Below are 26,860 nucleotides of genomic sequence, written 5' to 3'. Positions count from 1 at the left end.
ATGAGCTGCTGCTCAGTCTGCCAGGACAGCCCAGCCTCAGATTCTTAGATCCAGGCCCTTCTGACCCTATATGTATTTTCAGCTGCCACCCCCTGGGAGGCCATGGGGCAATCCAGGTGGCCCTCACAAAGGGTCTGTCCTGTCCCAGGAGAGGACAGGGCAGGAGGGAGCACCAGGCGCTGGGTCAGGGGCTGGAGAGCAGCGGTAACTGCCTGGATGGCCCCCAGGGAAGGTTCCAGCCTCAGAGCCCTGGGAAGCTGATCTCCCTGCTCCCCCCAGAGGGTGTTGGGGGGAACGGGGCCATGGCGGCCTCTCCAACGGAGGACCAGGCAGGCAGGGACAGCTGCAGCCTAGCCGGGCGGCAACCAGCTGCTGCCCGGGAGACTGGCCAGGGTGGGGCGGGGCGGGCACAGCCCCCACAAGCCCCCAGTCTGAGCAGCAGAGCGTGGGAGCGGGCAGCAGCCTCGAAGCTGGGTTTCAGGCTTTCACGCTGTGTTAACGGTCAGCTTGGTTAATGCTGAGCAGATGGGGGAGGGGTGCTGCCAGCTCCCTTGGGGACAGTCCCAGGGCAGGCACATGCACACGCATGTGCAGAGGGTACAAGAGTTCCACCCAGCGGATAAGGGTGCCGTGTGGACTCCTCTGCCATTAGCGCTTATTCAGACCATCACGTACACAAGATGGTGCTGGTAGGACAGACCAAGACAGAGGTGCACACAGGTTCCTGGGGGTGCCCTGGGGTAGCTGTAGATGGATGCAAGTCCGAGGCCTGGCACAGAGCCCTCCATTTGTATCACTCAGGCAAAACTCCCAGCTTGGGGATCCCTCCACCCTGTTTCCCCTTCATCCACTGTAGGGAAGACACCAGGAACACAGAGGTTTATTTCAAAAAATAATTTATAAAAGGGCATTTGCTTCTGTGTTTTCGGCAGGCTTCCAGCTGCTCAGCTAGGAGCACAGGGACCGATGCTCTTTCCACCAAGATGCTGGGACAAGCAGCAAAGGGGAGACCAGGGGAAATGGGGTTCAGAGGCCCAAGACCTCCCTTGGTACAAGGAAGCGAGGAGGTTTAGGACAGTTCTACAGCTAGGTCCAGCCAAACCCCTGGATCAAGGACTGAGTGCCAAGGCCCAGGAGGCCAGGCAGAACCCTAACACTCAGGCCATCAGAACACTGGGGCCATGACTGCAAAGGCAAGGACAGGGCCTTAAGACTGGGGGTGCAGCCTGGCCTGGGAATCCGAGGCCAGAGCAGGAAGCCTCATCTGGGGACCCCGGGAACAAGAACGGACCTCCCCAAAGCAGAACTAGAGGTCTGGGACAGTACCCTGAAGTTGGGGCCTGAGGTTGCAGAAGTCAAGCGCTGCCAGGTTGTAGCTAAGCTCGGGAGGCTGAAGGCCGCCGGCCCGCCTGGCTACCCAACCTTGTGCCCCAGCTCATGTCTGCGCCGCAGGGAAGGAGAAGGCGCGGGGCCCCAGGGGCAGGGGGTCGTGGCAGAAGACAGAGTCGATGGAGGAGCAGATGCTGCTGGCATCCCCACCGGCAGGGGCGTAGGGTCCAAAGGTCAGGCGGAGGTCTAGGTACTATGGGGAACAGCGCTGGTCAGTCCGGGTGGTCAGCTGGGATGAGGGCCCGAGGGGAGTGGGCAGAGAGGGCTCACGGGACAAGAGGGGAGCCGTACCTCCTCGGAGACAGCCAGCAGGACCTTGTCCAGTGCCTCCACCAGCTGCTTGAAAGTAGGCCTCTGAGAGGGCGCCGCGTGCCAGCACTCCCGCATCAGCCCGTACCTGGCAGGGACGGAGGCCGTGCGTCAGGGCCAGGCTTTCATGGGGGGCAGGTAGGGCCACTCAGCGGGAGGGCCCGGACACGAGGCTAGGAAATCCCCTTAGGGCTGAGGAGGGGATGGCGACAGTGAATTAGGAGGCTGGGCCCTAAGGCCAAGGCCAAAGCAGAGGATAGGGACTGTAAAGTGGGGGAGAGGGGCGTGAGGCCTCACAGCTCTGGGGGGCAGTTCGGGGGCCGGTCCATCCGATGGCCCTCCCGCAGCAGTGAGAACAGCTCCTCCACAGGAATGCCGGGGTATGGGGAGCCCCCGAGGGTGAAGATCTCCCACAGCAGGATCCCAAACGACCACCTAGAGGCAGGACCAGGGCTCAGCAGGGCGCAGCTTTGCTCCCTACTCCTGGGGCTGGGATGGGGGACCTCGCAGGCCTGATCCACCACAGAGTCTGGCCCCACTCAGGTCCTAGGGTTGTGCGACCTTGGGCAATTGCTTTGCCCTTTTTGTGGGGTAGGGCAATGATCGCTGGCAGATATTCCAGACCCCCAGCCTCCAGGACTCACACGTCACTCTGGTGTGTGTAGACTCGGTCAAATAAGGCCTCAGGTGCCATCCACTTGACAGGCAGGCGGCCCTGGATGGGAAAGGTAGGGTCATTGGCGCAGAGTCCCACAGGTCCTGGTACCCCCCACCCCCCCTTTCCAACTCTGCCCCGCCTCCCTCACATTGCTGGTTTTCTTGTAGTAGTCAATGTGGTGGACACCACGGGCCAGCCCAAAGTCGGCAATCTTCATCACATTGTCCTCTGTCACCAGTACGTTCCGGGCAGCCAGGTCCCGGTGGATGCACTGGGGGTAGGGCAGGGGATTTAGGTTTATCAGGACACGTGGCTGGATGCTGGGCACACTGTACTTCACAGTAACCCTGGGGGGAGGCATCATCCACTCGTTTCACAGATGAAGAGGTCAAGATTCAGAGACGGGAGACTAAGAAGCTAACTTCAGCGCCCACACCCTCCCTCCCACATGGCCTCTTCCCTTGCCCCGTGAGTTAGGACCTGCGAGAGGAAGGAATGGGGACATGCAGTGTCAACTGTGTACGGATGGGGGGTACAGAAGGGCTTGGGGACATTGAGACAGGGCAATGGAAAAGGGGAGAGAGGGACAAGATGAGGACATTCAATGCTGGGGGCAGGAAAGCGTACAGACGGAGCAATGAGGATGGTCCAGAGTGCTGCCCACCGCCCATACCTTCCTCGACTCTAGATACTGCATGCCCCGGGCCACCTGGTAGGCGCAGGAAACCAGGGCAGGGAAGGAAAGCGGCCCCTCACTGCTCCTCGGCCCGTCAGGGCTGAGGTCGGGGCCTGGGGGCCGCCGGGCCCGCAGGAACTCCCGCAGGTTTCCCTTGGCGGCACACTCCACGATCACGTACAGGGGCCCTGTAGAGGTGAAGGGGCCAGGGAGGCTGCTGAGGCTGTGGTTCCACACCCCGCCGCCCCTGCCCTCAGCCCCATTCCAACCCACCTTCCTGAGTACAGACACCCAGCAGATTGATAATGTTCTTATGTCGGCCAATCAGCTTCATCACCTCCATCTCAGAGACCAGGTCTGCCAAGTCCTTGTCGGAGGCATTGTCTGCAGGGATGACAGCCAGGGTATATACATGGGGGGGCTGCAGGGTCGGGGACAGGACATGGGGTGCTGGACCTGGAGTCAGAAGGGTCTGGACCTGCATCCCCGCTAGGCTGTGTGGTCTTTATTTATTTATTTATTTTTTAAGATTTTTTTTTTTTTTTTTTATTTGACAGAGAGATCGACAGCGAGAGAGGGAACACAAGCAGGGGGAGTGGGAGAGGGAGAAGCAGGCTTCCCGCCAAGCAGGGAGCCTGATGCGGGGCTCGATCCCAGGACCCTGGGATCATGACCTGAGCCGAAGGCAGACGCTTAACGACTGAGCCACCCAGGCGCCCCTAGGCTGTGTGGTCTTTAAAAAAGTCTTCTAACTTCTCTGAACCTCAGGATCCTCTTGTACCAAAGGGGACAATGGGTCATGCCCTACCTCTCACAACAGTTGCAAGGAAGCAACAAGATCAAGGGTCTACAAGAGGTGGGCCTCTCTGTGAGTGGGACCAGGAAACAGGAGAACTCTGAACAGGAAGAAGCTCTATCTGGAGGTTTGGCATCAGTTCCCGAATGGGGTGAGAGCTCCTGGGGCCGGGAAGCAGGCTGGCGCCCTGAGGTCGGACTGGGGCCTGGTGTGCCTCTGGCCTGAGAATTCAGGGAGCCGCCAGTGGGGTGCAGCTAGGGAAGGCTGGGAAGAAGCTGCTCCAGATTCTCTTGAGAAGGCTGAGGACCAGGGGCTGACCTGTGGCCCTGGGCCAATGACATACCCTCCCTGCCAGACCTCACAATGCACATTTCTCAATCCCTGCCTCCCAGAAAGTACCAGGTGGCCCCAGCTGTGCAGAGGGGAGGGGATGGGGGAGCAGAACAGTGGTTTGGGCTGCTCTTGTAGAGGGGGTGGGGGACAGCAGAGAGAGGCTCCGATGGTAGGTCCCAGGTATGTCCTATGCACTTTGGGGTTGGTGCTTGGACTGTTCTCCTAGAGTGGTGGACACAGGGGGACAGATCTGGGAAGGGCCCAGGGTGGGGGGGCTGAAGGTGTGACTTGGGGGTACTCAGAAGGAATGAGGTGGAAGCCTGTGAGGCTGACAAGGTTATTCAAGGCCAAGGCTGACATGGGGCTAGGGCTGAGGTGGGGGTGTCTGGCCCCAGTCACCCCAAATCCTTATAGTCATCATCATTCCACTGGTTAAGATTTTATGTATCAGGCACTTTTCACGAACCTTAGACCAGGAGGTAGGGACTATTATTTACTCCCAGGTGACAGGTGAGCAGATCGGCTCTGAAATGGCTTGCGAGGGTTGGTAGCAGAGTTGGGCCCTAGGCCCAAGGGTGGGATCCTGCAGCCTTTCTGGCCACCAGTGTTCAATTGGTAGCACCATGAGCCTCTTCTGTTAGTCCCAAGGGCACAGCACGTCCCCCGGGGACACCACTCACCCTTGAGCATCTTGACAGCCACGGTGCTGGCTTGGTCAGGCCGGGCAGGGTCCATGCCGAAGGCCTCTGCCCGCACCACCTGCCCAAAGCAGCCCTCACCCAGCGGCTTCCCGAGCACCAGCCTGGAAATGAGAAAGCCGAGGCCTCAGCCATGGGAACGTCCTTCCTACCTGGAGCCTGCATGCCCATCCTCTCTCCATGCAGCATACCTGTCCCGGGGGAACTCCCACAGTGGGTCGAGAGGGAGGTCTAGACTCACAAGGCCAGCGAGCAAGGGAGGGCCACTGGAGGAGAGACGGGCACCCCGCACCAAGGAGGAGCTTGACTTGGCCGAAGAACCCGACTCCAGGGAGAACTGTAAGGCGGGTGACTCGGTCAGCCTGCTAGAGCTGAGCTGGGCTGGGGAAGGCAGGCCAAGAGCTTCGCTAGGGGGACACGGTATGGGTTGGGGAACAGCATGGTACCTGTCGGGCCAGAGGGAAGCGGGACAACTTCTGCACGGTGGCAGGCTGCCTGGGGTGCCGGCTGATGAGTACCTGCCCTCGATGCAGCCCGGCCAGCAGCAGGACAACCAACGCCAGAGAGCCTGACACGTACAGAATGATGTCCGTGTACCTGGCCTCCGGCGCTGCTGCTGTCCATGTGAGGTCCTCCTCTGCCCACAGACAGACACATATACGGACAGAAAACGGACCGGTCAGTGGTTAGACGGCCAGCCCTAGATCCTCTAACTCAGGCCTCACAGCTCCCAACACACACCGGGACACTCACCAAGAAAGCTGCAGTTATATCTCGCCCTGCACACCCCTAACCCAGAGGGTCACATGGCAGTCGCACGTGGACATGCACAGAAGCACTGCTACGGGAGGAATCAGGCACACAAATCCACATGCCACGTCCCAAGCCCCGCAGGCCAAGGGACATAGCCCGCTGCCGGGTCAGAGAGGGATTCCTGCAGCCTCTCCTGGCCCCCTCGAGTGCTCACCTGGCAGCACCGTGAGCCAGGCTGACTGGTAGGAGAGGCCAATGGAATTGCCCGCCAGGCAGGTGTACTCGCCCGCATCCTCGGCTGACACGTTCCGAAGGTATAGGACCTCCACCTCTGAGCTATTGATGTCTGCTGTCTGGGGATGGGGGACATACTCAGGGGTCACAACAGGGCGAGGAAGGAAGCGGGGGACCACCCCCCCACCTCCATGCCCCATGGGAGGACAGTAGGGTTCAGGGGCTGGCGGGGCTGGACCTTTAGGACTTGCACGTAGGGGAAGCCATCGGCCCCGAAACTGCTGCCGTTGATGACGATGTGCTTCAGCCACTGGATGTGGGGCTGGGCGTCGCTGTACACCTTGCACAGCAGCTCGACGTCGCTGCCGGCCACAGCTGTGGTGTTGGCCGGGAGCCCCGCCTGCAGGATGGGCCGGTGCGGGGACCGCTCTGGGGGCCGGGCCAGCTGGTCAACCCTGACCAGTGGCACCCACAGAAGCACCCTGGCCACCCGCCTCCAGCAAACCGCCCCCCCCGCCTCAGCTCAAGGGAGGGAACTTCCTGATTTGCAACTCAGACCTTGTCTGCCCCTGCCTACCCTGCTGAAACCTTCCATAGCTCCCCATTGCCTTTGGAGTCAAGGGCAACTTCATAGTCTAGCATTCAAAACCCTCCACACGCATGGCTCCCCGCTTAAATGCCACAACCCAGGCGTATACCTCTTCACAAATGCATTGTATTCGTTACACCTAGGACCTTGATCAGCCTGGGCCCTCTGCCTGGATGTCTCTCCCACTTTTTCTCTCAGCTGACCCCTGTTCCTCCAGGCCAACATTACCCGCCGTGCTTCCCTCCCACCCGCGGGGACACCTGGGGCAGCTTGAGCCATCTAAGCCTGAGTCCGTCTTGCCTGCCAGACTGGGCACCACCTGAGGGCAGTGTCAGGGCTCCCACCCCCAGACCGCCTTGCCTGCCCGCGGCTCACCCAGCACATCCAGCAGATAGCTATAGCGGATGCTGCCCATAGAGTTCTCCACGAGGCAAGTGTAGGTGCCACGGTCCGAGGGCACCACGCTTTCCATCACCAAGCTCCAGTGCTGGTGGCGCAGCTGGGGGCAGGGGAAGCATCTGTGAGCGGCCATCCACCTGTGCCGCCCCAGGGGTCCAGGGCATGAAGAGGCTAGATCCCGCCCACAGGGGTCTTCTCAAGCTCTCCAGGCCCTGGGGAGGCCAGGCCAAGGCCAAGAAGCGTCTGAACCCTTGGCTTGAGCCTTTGAGTTTTAGCATGGCCTCTTCCTGGCTGTACCACCGTGAGCCAATTTTTGCCCTCTCGGAGTCTCAGCTTCCTCACTGCAACCTGGAGCTGACCCTGCAGGGTCTTCCCATGAGAATTAGCTGCTAAAACTCCCTACCTGCCAGTCAGTGAGTCCTCCCACTTTACAAGGAAAGCTAAGGCTGAGAGATTAAGTCACTGGCGGGAGAGTGGCAGAGTGGGGACCCGAATCAGAGCTGTCCCAGTCTGCCGTCTAGTGCTCCTTCTAAGGCCCGTGGCTGCCTTCCTCATTAGAGAAGGAATGACTTCGAGGTCTGAGCAGACCGATGGGGGAGTGAAAATGGAGGAGCGGATGGTCTTAGAACCTGGAGACTCACCCGAATGCCTCCAATGCGATGCTCCCCATGGAAGTCCTGTCCATCCTTGAGCCAGCGGATGGTGGGCGTGGGGTTGCCTGCAGCTGGACAGCGGAACTTGACGGTGTTCCCGGCAGGCACTGCGTGCAGTTTCTTCTCCATGCGCTGAGGGTGTGTCCAGTAGGGTGCTGGAGGGCAGGGGAGAGGAGAACTCAGTGCCCCCAGGATGACCACCTGTTTCCACACAGGTGTCTTCTCAGTGACCAGCTGGGAGGTAGGGAACTGAGTCCCTGAGGACTCATACTGACCTTGCTGGGGGTAAATGTGCCCATTCAAGGGGCCCCCTTGGGCTTTAGGGTCCTCATTACCATTGCTGGAGGGCAAGGAGTCTATGTCAGGGATAAAGAGAGATGTCTGAGGTCTAGGATGGGGAGGGTCCCTCTCCCCAGGCACCCTTTAGCCCCTGCTAGGTCCCCTTACCATCCACAACCAAGGTAACATTGCGCAGGACAAGCATGGAGCCTCGTGCCAGGCAGAGGTAGCAGCCAGCATCCTCCGGTAGGAAGCTGGCAATCTCCAAGCGGCCCCTCCAGCCTCGTACCCGGCCAGCAGGTGGTAGGCGACTGCCCTCCTTGTACCAGTGGCCACCACGCTCAGCCCGGCCACAGCACAGCCGCATAGGCTGCCCAAGGGCCACGGTCAGCTCCTGCTCTCGCTGCTCTGGGCTGGGGGCCAGGCAGGGCTCTGTGGGCCAAGGGCAGAGGTCAGTGAGCCCCCCACAGCCCCAGCTGAGGGAGCCCCCTGCGTACGGAGAACATGCTGCACAGGCCGGGCACATGCTGGACAGCTGCTCCTCAACATACACACATCATCACATGCTACAGACGCTGTGTGAGGCAGTCGCCACGCCTCTGTGTGCATCACACACACGGTGCAGAGCATACATGCTGGGCTGGGCATGCTGTTGCCACCCCCCCATGCTATCGGTGCCACCTCCAGGGCACAGCACACTCACGGTGCATACACCACACATGCTGCTAGGCCTCCCAAACCACACACCCGGTGCACAGAACACACACACACACACACACACACACACACACATACACACACACGGCCAGGAGCTCACCACCAGCTCTGCAGCCCAGCTCAGGACCCTTCACCCTGCAAGGCCATTCCTCTCTTGTGGACATAGAGATAGGTGGACGCTTGCTGGGAGCCAGACACTGAGTCTCAGTGCTTGAGCCCTGCCCTGCTGTCACCTCCTCAGGGACTGGGCCAGGTCCTTTCCAGCTTTGCTCAGCTAGTAGCCCCCTCCAGGTTGCCCTCCCCTGCCACCCGCTCCCACCTTAAAGGCCATACCTAGTTCCATTTCCTCAGAGGCTTCAAGGGACAAAGCTGGAGCCCCAGGCACCTCCACCAGGACCCCCAGCAGGGCCAACAGCAGCCACATATCCTTCCTGCTGCTCACAAGGCCCCAGGCTGGGCTTACCACCGACTGCCTTCCTGCAAAGGAGGGAGAAGAACTCCTGCTAGGCATGCACCTTTGGTGGTGCTATTCCCCTATTTTGCAGATGAAGAAACTGAGACCGGAAGTGGTCAGAGGACTTGTCCAACCCCCGCCCCCCCCACGCAGCAGCACGGCAGAGACTGGAAGAGGCTCTGCTGTTGCCAGAGCCCAAAGCTTCTTCACAGTGCAGGGGGGCAGGGCCGGGCTTCCTGCTCTCCTCCGGTCCTGCTGAGACCCTGGCACAAGTTCACAGAAAGGGCAGTTTGGGGATTCTTTCCTTGGAGGAAAGCAGAGAACGGAGACATATCTTCTGCTTGCTCTCAGCACACATAATTTATTTTTTGCTGAATAAATGAATTCATTGCTGAAAAACCAAAAAAAAAAAAAAAAAAGAAAGAAACCTAATACAAGGCCAGACTTGAGCATCTGGATGTTATCTGAGCTGACCCGCACGTCTAGCATCGCTGACGTTTTCATGGCCAGCTTTGAATACCTTCAGCGGCAGAGTGCTCACTCCTAACAAAGCAGCACATGCCATGGCGAGCAGAAGTTCCTCCTCATTCTGAACCAGAATGGCATGCTGGGAATACATCTGCTTTTCGTGTCCCCACAACTCTGTTTGACGCAACGGGCTCTATGTCCAACAAAGCCAAGTTCTAATCCTGACTCTTACCCACTTGCAAGTCCCCGTCCCTCTCTGGGTGCTGTCCTCCGAGGGCTGCTTTGAGGATAAAAGAGACCATATATGTAGGGGTTGGAACACAGAATGTTGGCATGTTCTTCCCCTCCCTCCCCGTGACTCTCACCCTGGGTCTGCCTTTGGCCAATTACCTCTGATTCTGGTGCGGTTCCTGTCAGGTATGATGTACACACCCACCCTATCCACATGCCAACAAGGATGTCTCCATCTCCCAAAAGGAACACTCAAAACAGCCTCAGCTGGGGCAGGGGAAGAGGTGACCAATGTAGTCCCAGGGGACTACTGGCTATTACCTGGGGCTTCATAAGTCAGGAGGCATTGGTGTCTACGAATCTATCTTGCCCAGGAAGCTCACTGCACCCTCTCTCTTCAGCCACTGCCCCCTTTCAGCTCTGGCTGAGGCAGGGCGCACTTAGCTTGTCCTGACCAAAACCATCACCTCCCCCATCCAACTGTTCCTTCCCTGGGTTGCCCCCACAGGTGGGGCATCATCTCTTCCCATCTGCCTTCACCCCTCCTCTACTTCCAGTCCCATCTGCCTCCTCAATCCTTCTCCAGTCCATCTCACCTCCCTTGCTTGGACCCAAGGCAGGCCATGGTCATCTCTAGCTTGGGCCTTTGCAAACATCTCCCTTGGCTCTCCAGCCTCCACTCCCCAGCAGGGCTTTAGAAATTACAAGTATCTGCCATGTCACCACCCCATATCCCCAGCTTTCAAGCCCTTAATGGCTACCCATGTCCAGCAGGATCCAATCCACAGTTCATCCAGCATTCTAGGCCTCCCTCCCTGCCCTTGTCAATATCTTTAGTTGCACAGTCAGCTCCTTCAACCTCTTCAGCAGGAAAGCCATTGGCTTTCAAAACTGGGCATGTCTTCTCTCTTGCACATACATACCTCTGTGTCCCCATTTCTCTTCTCCACCCGACTCAGATGCCACTGTCCCTGCACCCACCCCCAGTTTCCATGGCCCTCCTCCATAGAATCCCCCCACCCTGCTCTGCTCTGCAGGGAGAGCAGCCCTCTGGGTCCACAGCTCCAGTTGGGAGAGGGGCGGAGGCCTGGGGATTTTATTCCCATTCCTAGGCTGCCCCGACCTTGCAACCTCAGGACCCTTCCTCGGATCACACGCGGCAGCAGACAGACCGACCCACCGCCTTGCTCAGGGGCTGAAGGGCCTGCCTCTGGCATCAGACAGTCCTGGGTTCTCCTCCAACCTCCCGCACTCAAGCGTTGGGGGACCCTGGGCAAATGACCGCACCTCTCGGATCCTCAGCTTCCTCATCTCTACTCGGGCCGCGCAGACGGTCCAGCAGCCGAGGGACCAGCGCGCTCTTCTTCCTCCACCCTTACCCTGCCACCCTGGGGGGAGGTGCGAGTCGGCAGGTCCAGAGGGGGAGCTGCAGAGACAGCCGGCCCGCCCCCGCCCGGGTGGGCAATGAGTAACCAGCTCCACGGCCAGGGTGCTCTTTGGACGGAGCGGGACAAAAGGCCCTGTGTGCGCTGCGGGTTACTGATTTACCGTCTCCTCCACCCCCCTTCCGAGAGGACGCCCAGGTCCCCAGTACTGGGAGGGGGCAGCTCCCTGAGCCCCGCTGCCGCTCGCCCTCTGGCGGCGGGGAGCGCAGTCTGGGCCAGCAAGGGGTCCCGGCTCACCTCGAGCCTCTGTGGTCCCGCTCCAGGCACAGGGTCCCGGCTCACCTGGGTCCTCCGCGGCCCTGCTCCCAGCTCCGGCCGGTCCCGACACCCGCGCCCAGCGGGGACCGCAGACTCAGCCGGGGCGCTCCTCCGCCCCGGGCCAGAGAGCCAGGAATGCACCCGCGACAGCGGGGTGGCCGCGGGAGGCCCAGCGCCACGCCCACCTCGGGCCCCGCCCCTCCTGGACCAGCTCTATCCTGACAGCGGCTTGGCGGGGGACAACCCAGCGCCCCGCCCACCCGCGGCCCGGCCCCTCCTGGACCAGATCTATCAAGAAAACCACGACGCGGCGAGTAGCACAGCGTCCCGCCCACCTGGAGACTAGTCCCCAGACCCAACAGAGCCGAGTGTCCCACTGGGTCAGCCCAATCCCGGGGCCCCTCCCCGGCCTGCTACACACCCCATCAGACTCCGCCTCTTTTGCCGTACCCAGACCAGGCTTCCAAGTTTTAGTTATTTGCGTTATCCTGTGCTCTTCACCCCTTTTAGGCAGCAACACCCAACAGTCCTGACCGGCCAGCCTCCACAGACCTTGGCCCAACCTGGCTACTCTGTCTTCTGTCACCATACAGTGGCTAGGAGATCCCTTCTGCCTCCAACCACTCCCATCCATTCTCTGCACAACCTTTAGAGTGATATTTGAAATACAAATCTGGGGGCGCCTGGCTGGCTCAGTTGTTGGAGCATGCCACTCTTGATTTTGGGCTTGTGAGTTTGAACCCCACGTTGGGTGTAGAGATTACTTAAAAATAAAATCTTTTTTGAAAAAAGATTTTATTTATTCGAGGGGGGAGGGGCAGAGGGAGAGGGACAAGCAGACTCCTCGCTGAGCAGGGAGCCCAAGGTCCGGCTGGATCCAGGAACCCTGAGATCATGACCTGAGCCAAGTCAGACACTTAACCAACTGAGCCACCCATGCGCCCCTTAAAAATAAAATCTCAAAAAAAAGAAAGAAAGAAAAGAAAAGGAAAGAAATACAAATCTGAACGCTTTAAGACTTTCCACTAGTTTCCCATAATGATTCTTGGCATGACTGGCCCCTGGCCACATCTCCAGACAAATCCTTCATTTCTTTCCTTGCTCCCACTCTACCTCTGGGCCTTTGCACATACGGTTCCCTCTTCCTGGAATGATTTTCCCCTCCAGGTCTGGTTGGTTCCATCTCATTCTTAAATGTCAGCGCACTTCCTCAGAGAAGCCCTCTGGACCTGCCAGGTTCCTCTTAGATGCCTTCTGTCCTGTGAGCATGGAGAAAGAAGCAGGAAGTGAAGTGATTCAAAGCACAGATTTCAGGACTCAAATCTCAACGTCTTCACACTTGGAGTAAACTTGGCAGGGTAGTCCATCTCTGTGTTTTCATTTTCTCATCAGTAAAGTAAGTATAATGATAGATAGTATCTTCCTCATGAAGTTTTTGCAAAGAGTAAACACGTGTAAGCCTGTAGAACACTGCCTGGTATATGGCACTTGCTTTGTAATGTTAACTAGGATGATTTAGGACCTGCTATTTCTTCATCTTCATGGAACATTCCAGAACTGTAACTAAACAGTTGTGTACATAGAAGGCAGGAACTGCCTACAGACTTCAACATTGTAGCCCAAGTGCCCGGCACACAGTAGGTACCCCCAAATAGTTCTGCCCCACCTTGCTCAGGTCTGCCTCATTTGCAAGCGTCTCCCCCCTTGAGCAACTAGACAGTGGCCCAACTAGGAGGGCAGCTCACCTTTGACCTCTGCCCGAGCCTCACCTGAAGTCTAAGCCCTCCACTCTTCGGTTGGCTTCTTGAAGAGAAAGGAAACCCCTAAGCTGGGGTCTCAGACTCATCTCCCGGTGCCCCTCTGGCTGGTGGAAACCCTGCCCTAAGGGAGGCAGCTTCCTTTCCTATTGTTATGCAGAGGAGTCTAGCTCTCTCCACCCTTACTCCCTATGGGATAGAGGCTTTTCCTTTGCATAACTAAAAAGCCCAATAAAGTGATTTTTTTTCCTTCTCAAACAAAATAATGGTCTCCTCCCAAAGATAAATCAGAAAACAATTGGCTATCTTTTAAAACCAGCTGGTTCTGATTCCCCTTATTCAGGGTCCTTCCTTGCTGGAGCACCTGGAAATGTTGAGGCTCCTGGCACTGGGGGAGCCCAGCAAATGGAAGCCTCCAGCCCAGAGAGGCCTCACCGGACCTCCTGGACTCCTGGAGAGATCCAGCTCCCCACCTCTGGTCCTCTGCTGGCTCCCCTTAGTGAATGCGGTTGTTGGGGGGTAGGGTGAGCTGCCAGCAGGGGCTGGACCCCACACAGCTTTCATTCAACTTCCAGGCACTTCTCAGGTTTACCTGAGCCAAAGGCAAAGGAAAGGCTTTCATAGCCCAGGCTGCGCAACCTCCCTGCCTCCCGAGATGCCCAAATTCCTTAGACGGGCAATCGTATACCTCCCACCCCCCCACGTCTGCACATCCCTTGTCCACCTCCCATCCCACACTCATGACCTCTCACACTGACCCTCTGTGACATCTGATGCTCTTTCACGTTATTCATTCATATACACATTCATTTACCAGGTGTCAATTAAAGGTTCATTATGTGGTATGCACCGTTCTAAATCGTGGGGATAAAGCAGTCATCTGACCCAGCCCCTCCCCCTCAAGGAGCTGCTGACATTGTAGTGGGGGGAGATGGGTAAGTAAACAGCACAGAAGGAGACATGCTGAGGAAGTCTGCAAGAGGCATCCAAGCCTGTCTCCCCATCATGGTCTCACTCTCTTGGTAACAATCTTCCACCAGTTACATTCGCAGTCTCTCTCTCAAAACCTTTCAAACACGACCTCTCTCCACTCTCTCCCTCTCTCTCTCTTTCACACACAAACACACACCCCTAGCAGGGGCTCAGGAACCTGCCATCCTAAGATCCTGCCTTTAGCCTGCCTCTGCCTCAGTTTCTCTATCCAGAAAATGGGCACACTCCTGCTTCCTTTTCCCCAGGGATGTTGGAGGAAGTGAATGAGTTAAGAGATGGGACTGGGTTTCAGCAGAACAGGAAGCAGGGAGGAAGTTCTTTGCCTTGGCTGAGCTCCCACTGTCTGCCAAGTGACATGCTAAGCTAGGTGTTACATATGCATTATATCCTTTGATCCTCCCCCCAAACCAAATGTGGTTAGAATCCTTAGCTCCATTTTGCAGGTAAGGAAACAGAAGCTCAGGCAGATGGAATGACTTGTCTAAAGTCATGTAGCAGGGCGATTGGCTGGCTTAGTCTTAGTAACTCTTAGCTTTAGTAACTCTTAGCCTTAGTAACTCTTGATCTCAGGGTCATGAGTTCAAGCTGCACGTTGGGCATAGGGTTTACTTAAAAAAATAGTAAAAAAATCAAGTCACAGAACTGAGCCTTGAGCCTTGATCTTCCGGGACAAAGAGGGAAAGCTCAGGGTGACTCTCCACAGAGTTGGGATTTTCGATGCTACTGCATCAGCCTGCTTTCTACCCCCATCCTTAACTTCAGCCCAGGAAGGGGCAGACTCACCCAAAGGTGAGGCACTGGGCACTGCTCTCCCTGCCCATTTGGCTAGTACTGATGGGGCACCTATGAAGTACCAGGCCCTAGGCAGAGGTTTGCAGACTCTGGGCTCCTGAAGTGCAAGGCTGGGACAGGAGGGACTCCTGAGGCCAGGCCCTGCCCCCCACCTGCCTGAGAGCAGAGTTGGGGGGAGGGGGCAGGCATTGCCTGGTGCCGACCATGTTGCTCTTGGATGGCAGCCGGGCCCAGGGAACACTGGGGCTCTTGTGCGGAACGACTGCCCTGAGCCCCTGCCCAGGCCCCATTCCAGCCCAGGCCTGGCCCAAGCCCTGGCCTCTGAGCCAGCCCTGTGCTTTCTTGTCTTCTTTCCTTTAAAATGATTTTTATTTTGAGAAAGTTTTAAAATATATATAAAAAAATGCACAGGGTAATATCATATACTTGCTACTCAGAATTGACAATTGTTATTACTTTTTCACCTTTTCTAACCCCTTTCACCCTGGCTTCTCCCACGGACTCCAGGGAGGTCTGGCTGGGCTTGTCAACACGGAGGTGATATTGCTAGCAAGTCAGTGGTGAAAGGCTGGGTGTTGGAGCCAGATAAAGGTTTGAATCCTGAAAACTTGGGACCTTTGACAAGTCACTTAACGTTAAGCCTCAGTTTCATTTTCTGTAAAATGGGAATAATAGCTTTTCTGGGAGGACTCAGTGTAATGATGTATTGGAGCCCAGTGCCAATGCCTGGCACATAGCCCATGCTCAGGAAAAAGCGGCCAATATTAATAATAGCAGCTATGGCTCTAGGTAGGACCTACCCAAATGTATGAGTAACACACTTTTGTGACCAAGAGGGAGGGACTGTTAGGGTCACGCCTCTCCCAGCCCTTATATCTCTTCATTCCCCACCCACTGGGCACCTGTAAGTCCAATTTCTACCTGGGGAAAACAAAGCTATGAATTGCAGGCTGCCAGGGCATCGTGGTGGAGGCAGGGAGCCTGGTGCTGACGTTGGCAGCCTGGGATAAGATGAAGCCAGACAGAGGGGGATGGGCTAGGAGGAATCCGAGGTTCTCTTTGGGATAGTCCTGGGACTTCCCAGAGTCTCAGCAGCACCCCTGGCCCTCTTGTCTGCTGGTCCCAGACACTGTGGACCCATGTCTTGGGAGACTTTCAGGGTTTGCCAAACTCAGCTCTCTCTAGACTTGGGCCTACAAACCTCACACCTACTGGGGCTTGGCATGCATATATTTTTGGAGGAGAGAGGGGGCCAGGAGAGCTGTGAGGTGGCAGAAGCTGGGCAGGAAAGGTTATAGGGCTGGTAGTCTGCATCAGGAAAGAAGCCTCAGAGGGGCCCTCACCCGCCTCTACCTTGCCTCATGCCCACCTGGACCATATAGGATTTTGTCTGGGCACAAAAAAAACAGAAAACCTAAATGGCAAGGGCTTTAACGAAACATGTTAATTCATCCCTCATTAGTCCCAGGTCTCCCAAGTCTGGACATGGGTGAAGGTGGGTCTGAAATCAGGGTTGAGGTCCCTTTAGTTCTCTACACTTTCCCCTACTGGTTGCAAGATGGTGGCTTCAGCTCCTGCCATCACATTTGTGCTCAGGCAGGAGGAAGAAAGAAGCCACAAAGAGTCGAATCTCTATTCAGCAACTTCTGATTTTATCTCTTTGGTGAGACTGTGATACACTGCCACCCCTAACTGCGATGGAGGTCAGGAAGGTCTGCTAGAAAGAAGGGGTGACTGAACAACGGGCAGGCACCTCAGAGTCTCTGTATCATCAATCTTCTCTTCAGTGCCAAAAGGACTTCTTCATTATTATTATTTTTTAAGTAAACTCTACCCCCAATGTGGGACTCAAACTCACGACTCCTCCGAGATCAAGATTTGCATGCTCCACTGACTGAGCCAGCCAGGGGCCCCACCAAAATGACTTCCTTAAAACACCGATTTAGGGGCACCTGGGTGGCACAGTCGGTGAAGCGTCTGCCTTTGGCGCAGGTCGTGATCCCGGGGTCCTGCAATCGAGTCCCACCTCGGGCTCCCTGTTCAGCAGAGAACCTGCTTCTCCCTCTCCTCCCCACTCATGCTCTCTCTCGCTACCTCTGTCTCTCTCTCTCTCAAATAAATATATAAAATATTAAAATAAATAAATAAATAAAATAAAATAAAAATAAAACACAGATTTAACCAACTCACTCCTCAGCTTTAACTACTCTCTCCCTCCCTCCCTCCCACTGGCATCCCCGGCTCCTCAGCCTGGCACTGGGGGCCCTTGGAGACTGGTCTCTGCTGCGCTGTCCTGCCCCACGTCCCCTCTCTGTTCTGTGTGCCCGCTGCCCTGAGCTCCCGGCTAGCTCTCTTGAACGTGCCTTAGTGCCTTTGTACTTGCTGTTCTTACTGCTGGGTGTGTCCTTCCTTCGTCCTGCCTCCCCTCTTCCCTTCCCTCCAGCCATCACACCAGACGACTGCCGTTCAGCTTTCTGGACTCCTCTTAAGTGTTCCCTCTTCTCTGAGAACCTTCCTGACCACCTTGAACAGGACATCTGAACACTTTTCCTCTCTCTGAAAAGAGCTCTTCCATTTTCTTTGAGGTCCTGGCCTTCCCCTACTCCCAGTCCACTGGGATTTGGGGGGAGCCAACTTCTCCCTGTTCCTGTGGTGGGCATGTGCCCCAGGACTTGGCTGATGAGAATATTCCATCCCCCAGGCTATTATTATTGGGTCAGGGATGAGCATGTGACCCAAGCAGGGCTAATGAGAGCCAGTCTGGGTCTTTTATTGGAACTAATGGGAAACTAACACTCTCAGAGGTTACCGAGGCATGAATATGGAAGCCTAGCGCTGCTTGAGAGGGCCTGCTTATGAATGAGGCCAACACAGGAAACAAGAGGGCCAAGAGACAGAGCATGCCTGGATTTAGCCATGCCTCAAGGCAGAAATTACTACTTTGAACATTTCATTAATGTGAGCCAAATTTTTTTTCTTAAGCTAATTTGTCTTTTTTTTTTTAACTCTTTATAAATAAAAGGCCCCTAATAAATGTCCTCCCAGTAGAAATGACTCCTCCCTCCTTTGTGTCTCCACTATCCTCTGTTGGCTCTCAGGCCATAGTATTCACCTGTTTACACGTCAGTGAATTCATCATGTCATTGCCCTATTTCTTTAAAACCTTTCAACAGCTTCCTGTTGCTTTTATTTTTTTTATTTTTAAAGATTTTATTCATTTATTTGAGAGAGAGACAGAGAGACAGAGAGGCAGAGCACAAGCAGGGGGAGTGGCAGGCAGAGGGAGAAGCAGGCTCCCCAATGAGCAGGGAGCCCGATGCAGGGCTCGGTCCCAGGACCCTGGGATTGTGACCTGAGCCGAAGGCAGATGCTTAACCGACTGAGCCACCCAGGCACCCCTTCCTGTTGCTTTTAGAATAAAGACCTGTATTAGTTACCTACTGCTACATAACAAATTACCCCCAAACTTAATGGCTTTATTTATTTATTTATTTTTAAAGATTTTATTTATTTATTTGACAGAGAGAGACACAGCGAGAGAGGGAACACAAGCAGGGGGAGTGGGAGAGGGAGAGGCAGGCTTCCCGCCGAGCAGGGAGCCCGATGCGGGGCTCAATCCCAGGACCCTGGGACCATGACCCGAGCCGAAGGCAGACGCTTAACGACTGAGCCACCCGGGTGTCCCCAAACTTAATGGCTTTAAATAACAAACATTTAGGGATGCCTGGGTGGCTCAGGGACGCCTGGGTGGCTGAACTTAAACTAGCTGGAGTTTGTTTCTTTTGCTTTCAGCTGAAAATCTTGATACACCCTGAGGGACCTGGGTCCTGCCAGTCTCTTTCCTTATCTGGTGACAGACTCTCCCTGTTTCAAGGTGATAAGCATCATCTTCCCTCAGGACCTTGGCACATGCTTTTCCCTCTACCTGGAACATCCTCTCCCCACCTCTTCCTGCTTACCCACGGGCTAATTCCTATTCATCCTTCAAGTCTCAGCTTGCGTGTCACTTCCTCAGAGAGACCTTCCCTGCTCTGCCTCCCCCCGCCACCCCATGCCTAGGCTCAGTCCTCCTATTACATGCTCTGGCTACATTGGCATTTTATCACAATTGAATGAGGTCTTTTAGGACATGAAATTGTGTCTCATTCCAGGGTTCTGGCATATAGTAGGGGCTGAGGAAAAATAAATTCCTCTTCCCACACTCTCTAGGGACCTCTGTCTTACCCTAACAGCCCTCAGCCACACACTGCTCAGCTTCTATCAGACTTCCTGACTCTCAATATTTTCATTCAGGTGCAAGTAACAGATATCCCAACTCAAATGGGCTTAAGCAAAATAATGAATGTATTGGCTTATGTAATTTTAAAGTCCAGGGGTGGATCAGGCTTAAGGAACAGCCCGACCAAGACTCATTCTCTCTTTTGCTTTCTTCCCTATGGCTCCATTCTCTGGCAGGTGCTTCCCAAGAGGTGACAAAGAAGGCTATCAACGGCTCTGGGCTCAAAACCTTCCCATTGAGCAACTCTTTCCCAATTGTTCTAGCAGAAGCCAGGAGGGTGGAGGTCATCTCCATGCAGATCACATCAGCTGAGCATGGGGTTCCTCAAGGAAGAAGAAAGGCAAATAGATACCAGGAGGCCCCAACAAGGTATGGTTACTATACTTGGTGATTCTGGAAGACTTTCTGCACAATAAACCATTCCTGCACATGGTGATTTAAAACAATTCTGTGTTGGGGCGCCTGGGTGGCTCAGCGGTTAGGCGTCTGCCTTCGGCTCAGGTCATGGTCCCAGGGTCCTGGGATCGAGCCCTGCATCGGGCTCCCTGCTCGGCAGGAAGCCTGCTTCTCCCTCTCCCTCTCCCCCTGCTTGTGTTCCCTCTCTTGCTGTGTCTCTGTCAAATAAATAAATAAAATCTAAAAAATAAATAAAAACAATTCTGTGGATTAGGTGGGCTCAGCTTGGCAGTTTTCCTGCTGGTCTCTTCTGAGGTTGCTTATGCAGAATGTGCGGTGCTGGATCGTCTAGGATAGCCTCCTTTACATGCCTGGAGCTGGCTGTTGGCCTCTCTCCACACGGGCTCCCATCTCCACTTGGTCTAGCCCAGGATTCCTTTTATAGTGGCAGGAGTGGAAGCTGCAAGGTTTACGTTCTAGCCTTGGAAGTAGCACAGTGTCACCTTACTGCATCCTCTGATCAGAGCGAGTCTCGAGGCCAGCTCAGGTTCCCCATCTCGGTGGCCTGAGTGACAAATCCACATCACAAAAGCACACAGATGCAGGGAAGCAAATGGCCTCACGAGAGGCCATTACCAAAACAATCAACTGTACTCCACAGCCCCTCTCTTCTAGGTCCTTGCACTTACTCTCCTCCCAACTGGGTCCTTTGACCTTGATAACCACCGGAAGCTCAGCTCCTTCAAGAAGTCTTTCTGTGAAATCCTAGCAATAGTCCCTACCAGCCCACACCGACTTTTACCTTATCCATGAATTGACTCAATCGCTAAGCAGTTTTTAAAGCAATCACCGTCCTCTGCCGGGCACCAGAGACCCACTATGATAAGACCCAGTTATTGTCCTCAAAGAGTTTCTAGTCTAAAAGAGGAGACAGGGAATTGACATAGTATATTAAGGGCAATGCTAGAGGGGGCACAGGGCATCATCAGAGAGCACAGAAGGACAGCCAACTCAGCCTTGGGGGTTGATGATCCTCTTAGGGTCACTGGGTTGACAGGGAAGCTGGAACTTGTATTAGACAGTACTCCTGGTCGTGATAGAAACCCACCTTAAATTGCCTTCAGGAAAAAAGAGTATTGACTTATAACTAAAAAGTCCTGAGAGTACTGGTTTCAGGCCTGATTGGATCCAGGTGCTCACCAGAAATCAGTCACTTCTCAACTCTCAGCTCTTTTCCTCTGTGATGATTTAATTTTCATGCAGATGGTCTTTATGCGTTGGCAAAGATGGCTACTAACAGCCCCAGACTTATTCTGATTGCCAGGGAGTGGGGTCAGTCTCTCAGGACTATAGGACTACAGGTGGAAGAATGGAAGAGAGATATTCCCCACGGGGAAAGAGTATAAGAAAAGCTAATGAGTAGGGTGGCCATCAGGTGTCCTCCCAGGCAGGTGACTAAATTACAGCCTTCAAACAGTGTCCTCTGGAAGGAAGCGTCCTGAGGGAAGAGCAAGGGGACCTTTGGAAGTAGAAATAGCAGGTGTGCTAACAAAGACTTGGAAACATGGCAGTCAGATCCCTCCATGTCTACTTCTTGGTTGTGTAAACTCTCCAAGATTTTGCCTCTGAGTTTCCACTGTAAAATCGAACCTTTTCAAGTTCTTGAGGGCTAAATGAAATATAAAATACAGGAGCTTAGGAAAAATCATCTTATTCTCTTCAGTCTTCAAATAGTAAGGCCCTGGGACTGATCTGCTTTGTCCAGCAAGAAAAAAAAAAAAAAAAAAAAAGGCACGTTCTCCACCTAGTGGCCACCAGGGTCATTGCGCTGTAGCATTGACGCATTTACAGAACCGTCTAAGGTTTCTTCTGAGTTTTGGAGCCCCTGGACAGATGAAGCAGGATTTGTGGAGGACGGTGAGCCTCGGAGTGCCAGAACAGGGACATGCCTGCCCTCTCTGTAACGTGGGCTTGGCACAGGGCAGAGTAGGTGAGGTTTTTAGGTGGAGAGATGGCCAAGGGAAAAATTGTTTTGCCTACTCTATGTGACACAGCTGAACAGAAGGAAGGTCTGGTTAGGGATGGGAACAGCTCATCTGGTAGGGGCTGCTGTGAGGGAAGGGCTTTCTTTGTTACCTCCTTGGGAGAACCCCTAACTGCCCATCCATCACCACCTCTTCAGGACTTGGGCTCAAACTGTGACTTCTTACAACTTCAACCTGACAGAAGATAGCAAGGCTTCAGGTCACATGAAGTTGGTGGCAGGGCTCAGACCAACACCCAGGGACACTGAATCCCAGACCAGTGTCCTCCATGACATGCTTCATGGCTGCTATATGGCTACATACATAGCTGTGTGTCTGCACTGAGTGGTTATTACATCCCAACTTGCTTTTCATCCAGCTCTGGGTTAAGAGCTTTACATGCATGATTCCATTGTCTTCCCCTCAGATGTCATTGGCTGCAGAACCTGAGGTGCCCCTGAGATGCCTGGGCTAAGCTGAGGCTCCTTAGCAGTGAAAGGTGACTTCTGGCTGGAGGCCAGGGAAGAGCCACCTCTGGCCAGCATGTCCCCCCCCCCCCATCAGATTGAGTTAGGTTTCTGGCATTTCATAAATCATTGACACTTAATACAGGACTCTGTGCCAGATGCCATGTCCTTCTGGCCTCACATCCCCAGGGAGACCCAGGGCTTACTTCAGGCCAATAATATAAGGAACATTTACATAGTCCTCATTTACATAGTATCTATCATATGTCAGGTACTGTAATTGTTTCATATGCATCTAGTCTTTTAATTCCCCAAACAACCCTCTAAGGTAGATACTAATGTTTCAGGAGTAGGTACAGGGCAGCTCGCCAAGATCACACAGCCCTGCAGAGCTACGATCTGAACCCCTGAACCCGGCTGCCTGACTCCAGCCTGAGTTTTTGCTGCTACACTAGACCGCCTCTTCAGGGCTGACACCTCTCCCTCCATGAGACCTTTCTTAGCCACCAGAGTCACGGGCACGAGCTCCCTCTGATGTTTACCTGTTGGATTGGGTATTGTGGGTCCTGGGCACTGACATGAGAGACCATTCCAGGCTAGGGAAATTCAAATCTGATCCCAGGGATGCTCATAGTAAGAGGGGCCCTGATGTGAAGTCAATATGAACCCTTGGGTTCAAATTCCCACGTGCCACAACAATGTCCAATATTAGAAAGACTGACAATACCAAGTGCTATCAAGTTGGTAAGTTGGTAGAACCACAGTGGAAAACCATATGGTAGTATCTAGACAAGCTAAACACACACCTATCCTATCATGCAGCAATTCTACTCCTGGGTTTATGTGTGCACATGCACACCAAATGACACATACAAAATTTTTCATAAGAGCTTTATTTATAATAGTTCAAAATGGAAATAACCCAATTGTCCATCAACAGAATGGCTAAACTGTGGTGTATTCATATAATGGACTACTACTACACAGCATGAAAAAAATGAACTTCTGACACACACAAAAACATGGATGAATCTCACAGACATAATATTAAGCAAAAGAGGATGTGATTCCATTTTTACAAAATTCAAGAGCAAGCAAAACTAATCTATGGTGATAGAGGTCAAAACAGTGTTTACTTCTGGGAGATAATAACTAGGAAGGGGAACAAGGGAAACTTCGGGGGAGCTGGCAATGTTCTGTATCTTGATCTGGAGGGTGACTGCCCAGATGTGCACACATATGTAAGGATTATCAAACTGTACTTGAAAAATTAGAGCACATTACGAAATGTAGCTCAGAAGTTAGGGAAAAAGTGGTATTTCAAATAAAGACAATTTCTGGGTACGGCTTAAAGCAGTTATTTTTGCCCACCCCCATCCACTCTTCTCCCTTAGTCTGGAAGGAGCCCCACACTTTCTTCTTTTCTCTTCCAGTCAATGTGTTTCAGGTGGAGCTCATTCTTTCCCAGGCCCCAAATCAGGGCACCATTTCCCCTAGTCGCAGTGATTGGTTTAGGAATTGGAACAGGGCCAAGCTGGCTAATGAATCAATCCAGAATTTTTTCTTGGAACTAGTAAGAAAAGATGTTTTTTCTGTACTGTAGTTGCCTATCTATCAGGATACAAGCCTGGAGCTGCCAGTGGCCATCTTGCTACCTTCTGGAGAGTCCGCCTGAGAAAGAGGCCACACAGAGGAAAGCGGAGTGAGATTAAATTCTTCCTGAAGACACTGTGTCAGAACCTGGATCTAGCCATCCCTGTACCGAAATTTTTCATTTGGTTAATCAATAAATTTTCCTTTTTAGCTAATCATTTTGATTTCAGTTTATTACAGTTATAACTGGAGTCTAATACACTGGAAATCTTGGGTAAAATTATGAGAAGTATGGGGGGGCTTGGAATACAAAATAACCACTGAGCCTTGTCCAATCTATTTTATGGTTGCTTGCCCTGTAAGACCATAGTCCTGCCAGAAGGTGGGTGGCACAGGCCCAGGGGTCCTGTGGGAAGGATTCTGGTCCTTGCTTGGAAAGGGTTCCAGACTAGCAATCTAGAGAACTGGATTCCACTCTCCATTTTGTTGCTTCTTAGTGGCAGGACCTTGGGCAAAATACTATACCTCTTTGAGTCTTTTTTATAAAATGGAATATCATTACCTAGTTCAAAAGGCTGTTATGCAGATCAAATGCAAGTTTCCCAACTTCTCCAGCTTTTTCATACCCTTAGGTGAGTTAGTGCCCACATCTGGGCATTCTCAATGCACCCTTTATGATCCTCTGACCATTGCCATAATGATCTTTATAGTGTGTGAGCTCCCCAATGGCAAGAAAATGTTCATCCCTGTGCCCTCTTGCCAACAGGGCTGGGCACACGGCTAGCAGAGACTCCTGAATCCAGTCTAAGAGGTCTTATGGGCCAAGGGCTTATGATCTGGCAGCCCACCCACCCTTCTGCCCTTCATTTCCTTGCCTGATAGATGAGGCTGATTCTGACACCCTGGATAAGGTAAGAAGGACTCCAGGGAAACTGCTGGGACAGTCCTGGGCTTTGAATGCTGAGAGCTGAGAACCCACCATGGGGGCCACATAGGGCCCTTCCCAGCTTGTCAACCGCAGGTGCCAAGAACAGTTTGCTGAGTGAAGAATGGGGGCTGAGGCTGCCTGGGTACCCTTCTCAGATCTGGCTGTCTGAGACAAACATTGGACAAAGGGCTCCTGAGGCCATCACACTCACTCCTTCCTTAGCTCATTTCTGGGTCATAGAAAAGCTTCCTGCAAGAATCTCTAGGCCTATAAGTTGATGGAACAAACCTAGTGCCGAGTAAGAGCTGTGTAGGGAAAGGCCATCTTTCCTTATACACCCTCATTCATTCAACAAACACTTCATGACACACCATTCCACATTAGAGAAGTAGAGATGAAAGAGGCTAGATCTCAGCCCTGAAGGGATTAGCCTGGAGAGAGCCATATTGGACACAGCCTCCATTTTGGCTTCCCCGTCTGTCTCCTGTCCTGCTCCCCTGCATCTCTTCTCCACCGAACAGCCAGAATGATCCTCTCAAACAACGTAGATTCTCAGCTTAACCCCCCTAAAGACCTCCATAAAGCCCTCAGTGACAGGGGGAAGTAGATGAGTGGATGAGGTGGTATTAAGTTTAGGGCACCTGGGAAGGCTTCAACAAGGTTGCCAAGCAATTTAGATGTTTATCTCTGTGCCACCTCTTAAGATCAGTATTTAGAGCCCTGGGAGTCTGAGAGGGGTGAGGGTAAGCGGTCAAGACACACATATTAGATCCAACGGCAATCTGGCACCAAATCCCAGGTCTGTTAAGTTGCAGTCTGGCTCATGGGAGAAATTCTTTATTTAGATGCTTCAGTGACCAAGAGACAGAGCATAAGCACACGCACACACATCCATACACAATACGTAAAGGCATTTCACAGGCAAAGGGACAGGCAATCGGGGGATGGGGCCATGAGAGCAGCTAGGGGCTTCTCTGACTCAATGAAGAGGGGCCTATGATGGTGACACTCCTTGGAATTCCTGCTTGAAAGCTACAAGGAAAAAACCACTCCCAGTGAAGTCCTCGGCTATAAAACACAGCAGAGTTGGAGAAATCGAAGCTTGGGGTCTGGGAAACATCTTTTTCCTCATCGCAGAAACCTGTACCAGTTCTCTTTTCTTTCCCTGGGGGTCCTATCCTGTTCCCCGGTACCCAGGAATCTCCTGGTGGATGATGGGAGAGGGCTAGCACCACAGCAACCTGGGCAGGTGGTCTGCTGCCTGAGGAGAAGGAGAGGGCTAGGGAGCCAGGAGCAGCAATGCACCTCAGAGCTGGGCTGGCACGAGGCGGTCTGCCTTCATGGCACAGAACCATCAAAGGACTTTGCATGTGGGGACTTGCCCACACGCGCCTGGGTCAGAGCACCTCTCCGACAGAGGAGGGGAAAGCCCCCCCCGGAGCTTTCCATGACCCCACAGGGTACTGAGGCCTCCTCCAGCTCTAGCTTTTCCCCAGCTGCTGCAGATCCTTAGCACCATTCAGGGACTGTGGAGAAGGGGCAGGAAGGACAGCACTGCTCTGCCAGGACTGTATCACTGCTCCAGGAGGAAACTGCACAGTGGGCAGAAAGCTGTCTAACTGGCCAGCATCTGGTCGCAGGCTCGGGAAAGCCTGTACTTTTTGGCGAAAGGGGAGTGTCATATTAGCTCAAAGCATCCATGGAGCAGCCATTTCCATCTACCCTTTCCCACCTAGGCCAAGGTCTGGTGTGAAAGCGCCAGGTTTCACTGGAGCTGCCTAGAGCCCAGGGAGAGCTCAGTTCTTTAGCTGCAGAGACTGGTTCAAAACTGACCTGCAGAGGAAAGACAGGCCTGGGGCTCACGACATACGGCCCAAAGAGGCTGGGGAAGGGGAAAGGCCATCCTCCAAACTACTACCCTGTGAGGCCCTAAGTCCTCTCAGGATTCATCCCCTTCCCTTGTCCTGACCTACAGGGCCCACTCCAAAGGGGAAAAGCAGGGGTGGATTTCCCTGGACCAATCAGAGGCTACCTGTGGCCCACTCCTGCCTTAGGCCTACATGTTCTCCAGGTATAAGAAACGAGGAAGAGGGAGCCAAGGGCTGACCATGGTCACGGGAAGCTGGCTCATGGCTGGTTCAACCTGGGATGCCAGACAGAAACATCTCTAGTCTTCCAAGGTGGCTGAGTCTTTCTGAATGGTCTGCCTTTGCACTGGAATCTGGCCCAGGGGTGATGCCATTGTTTTTGGTGACCTGTAATTTGAGAAGGAATAAATGCACAGGGTCAGTT

The 26,860-nt window shown here is 53.8% G+C and overlaps 2 protein-coding genes across 7 annotated transcripts in view; both read right to left on the bottom strand.

The window, feature by feature from the left end:
• Window positions 1-909: 909 nt before the first annotated feature.
• On the bottom strand, window positions 910-12,801 carry FGFR4 (fibroblast growth factor receptor 4). Of its 3 annotated transcripts, none has more exons than XM_032403799.1 (18): window positions 12,453-12,801; window positions 8,817-8,960; window positions 7,935-8,198; window positions 7,763-7,843; window positions 7,476-7,642; window positions 6,811-6,934; window positions 6,085-6,275; window positions 5,827-5,965; window positions 5,306-5,496; window positions 5,051-5,196; window positions 4,842-4,963; window positions 3,306-3,416; window positions 3,030-3,220; window positions 2,505-2,627; window positions 2,343-2,413; window positions 1,996-2,133; window positions 1,681-1,786; window positions 910-1,582 (listed from the first exon to the last, which is right to left on the bottom strand). In XM_032403799.1, exons 1-18 carry the CDS (start codon window positions 12,520-12,522, stop codon window positions 1,436-1,438), a joined length of 2,526 nt encoding a protein of 841 aa, XP_032259690.1. In that variant the 5' UTR covers window positions 12,523-12,801; the 3' UTR covers window positions 910-1,435. The 3 variants fall into 3 exon arrangements, with proteins under 3 accessions (XP_032259690.1, XP_032259691.1, XP_032259692.1); XM_032403800.1 differs by lacking the exon at window positions 12,453-12,801 and adding an exon at window positions 11,319-11,496; XM_032403801.1 differs by lacking the exon at window positions 12,453-12,801 and adding an exon at window positions 11,364-11,496.
• An 8,602-nt stretch (window positions 12,802-21,403) lies between these two features.
• ZNF346 (zinc finger protein 346) overlaps window positions 21,404-26,860 on the bottom strand; it is a 34,385-nt gene continuing 28,928 nt past the window's right edge. For 2 of the 4 annotated variants that reach the window (XM_032403796.1, XM_032403797.1), the window contains exon 4: window positions 21,404-26,823. In XM_032403796.1, the coding sequence (XP_032259687.1) occupies window positions 26,736-26,823 (88 nt within the window). In that variant the 3' untranslated portion in view covers window positions 21,404-26,735. The remainder of the gene's footprint in view (window positions 26,824-26,860) is intronic. The other 2 variants (XM_032403792.1, XM_032403793.1) reach the window with 2 other exon arrangements.

Source organism: Phoca vitulina, unplaced genomic scaffold (assembly GCF_004348235.1).
Source record: "Phoca vitulina isolate PV1807 unplaced genomic scaffold, GSC_HSeal_1.0 scaffold6, whole genome shotgun sequence".
Lineage (NCBI taxonomy): Eukaryota > Metazoa > Chordata > Mammalia > Carnivora > Phocidae > Phoca > Phoca vitulina.
The sequence above is the reverse complement of the archived record's forward strand: the minus strand, read 5'-3'. Positions and strand labels throughout refer to the sequence as shown.

Excerpts from the sequence above, each read along its gene's own strand:
- FGFR4 (XM_032403799.1), bottom strand. The coding sequence starts at position 12,522 with ATGGAACCAACCAGACCTGGAGGGGAAAATCATTCCAGGAAGAGGGAA. Across the intron at positions 8,961-12,452 it reads GTATGTGCAAAGGCCCAGAG|GAAGGCAGTCGGTGGTAAGC; the intron begins GTAGAGTGGGAG and ends CCTCCTTTGCAG. Across the intron at positions 5,966-6,084 it reads CCTACGTGCAAGTCCTAAAG|ACAGCAGACATCAATAGCTC; the intron begins GTCCAGCCCCGC and ends CCCCATCCCCAG.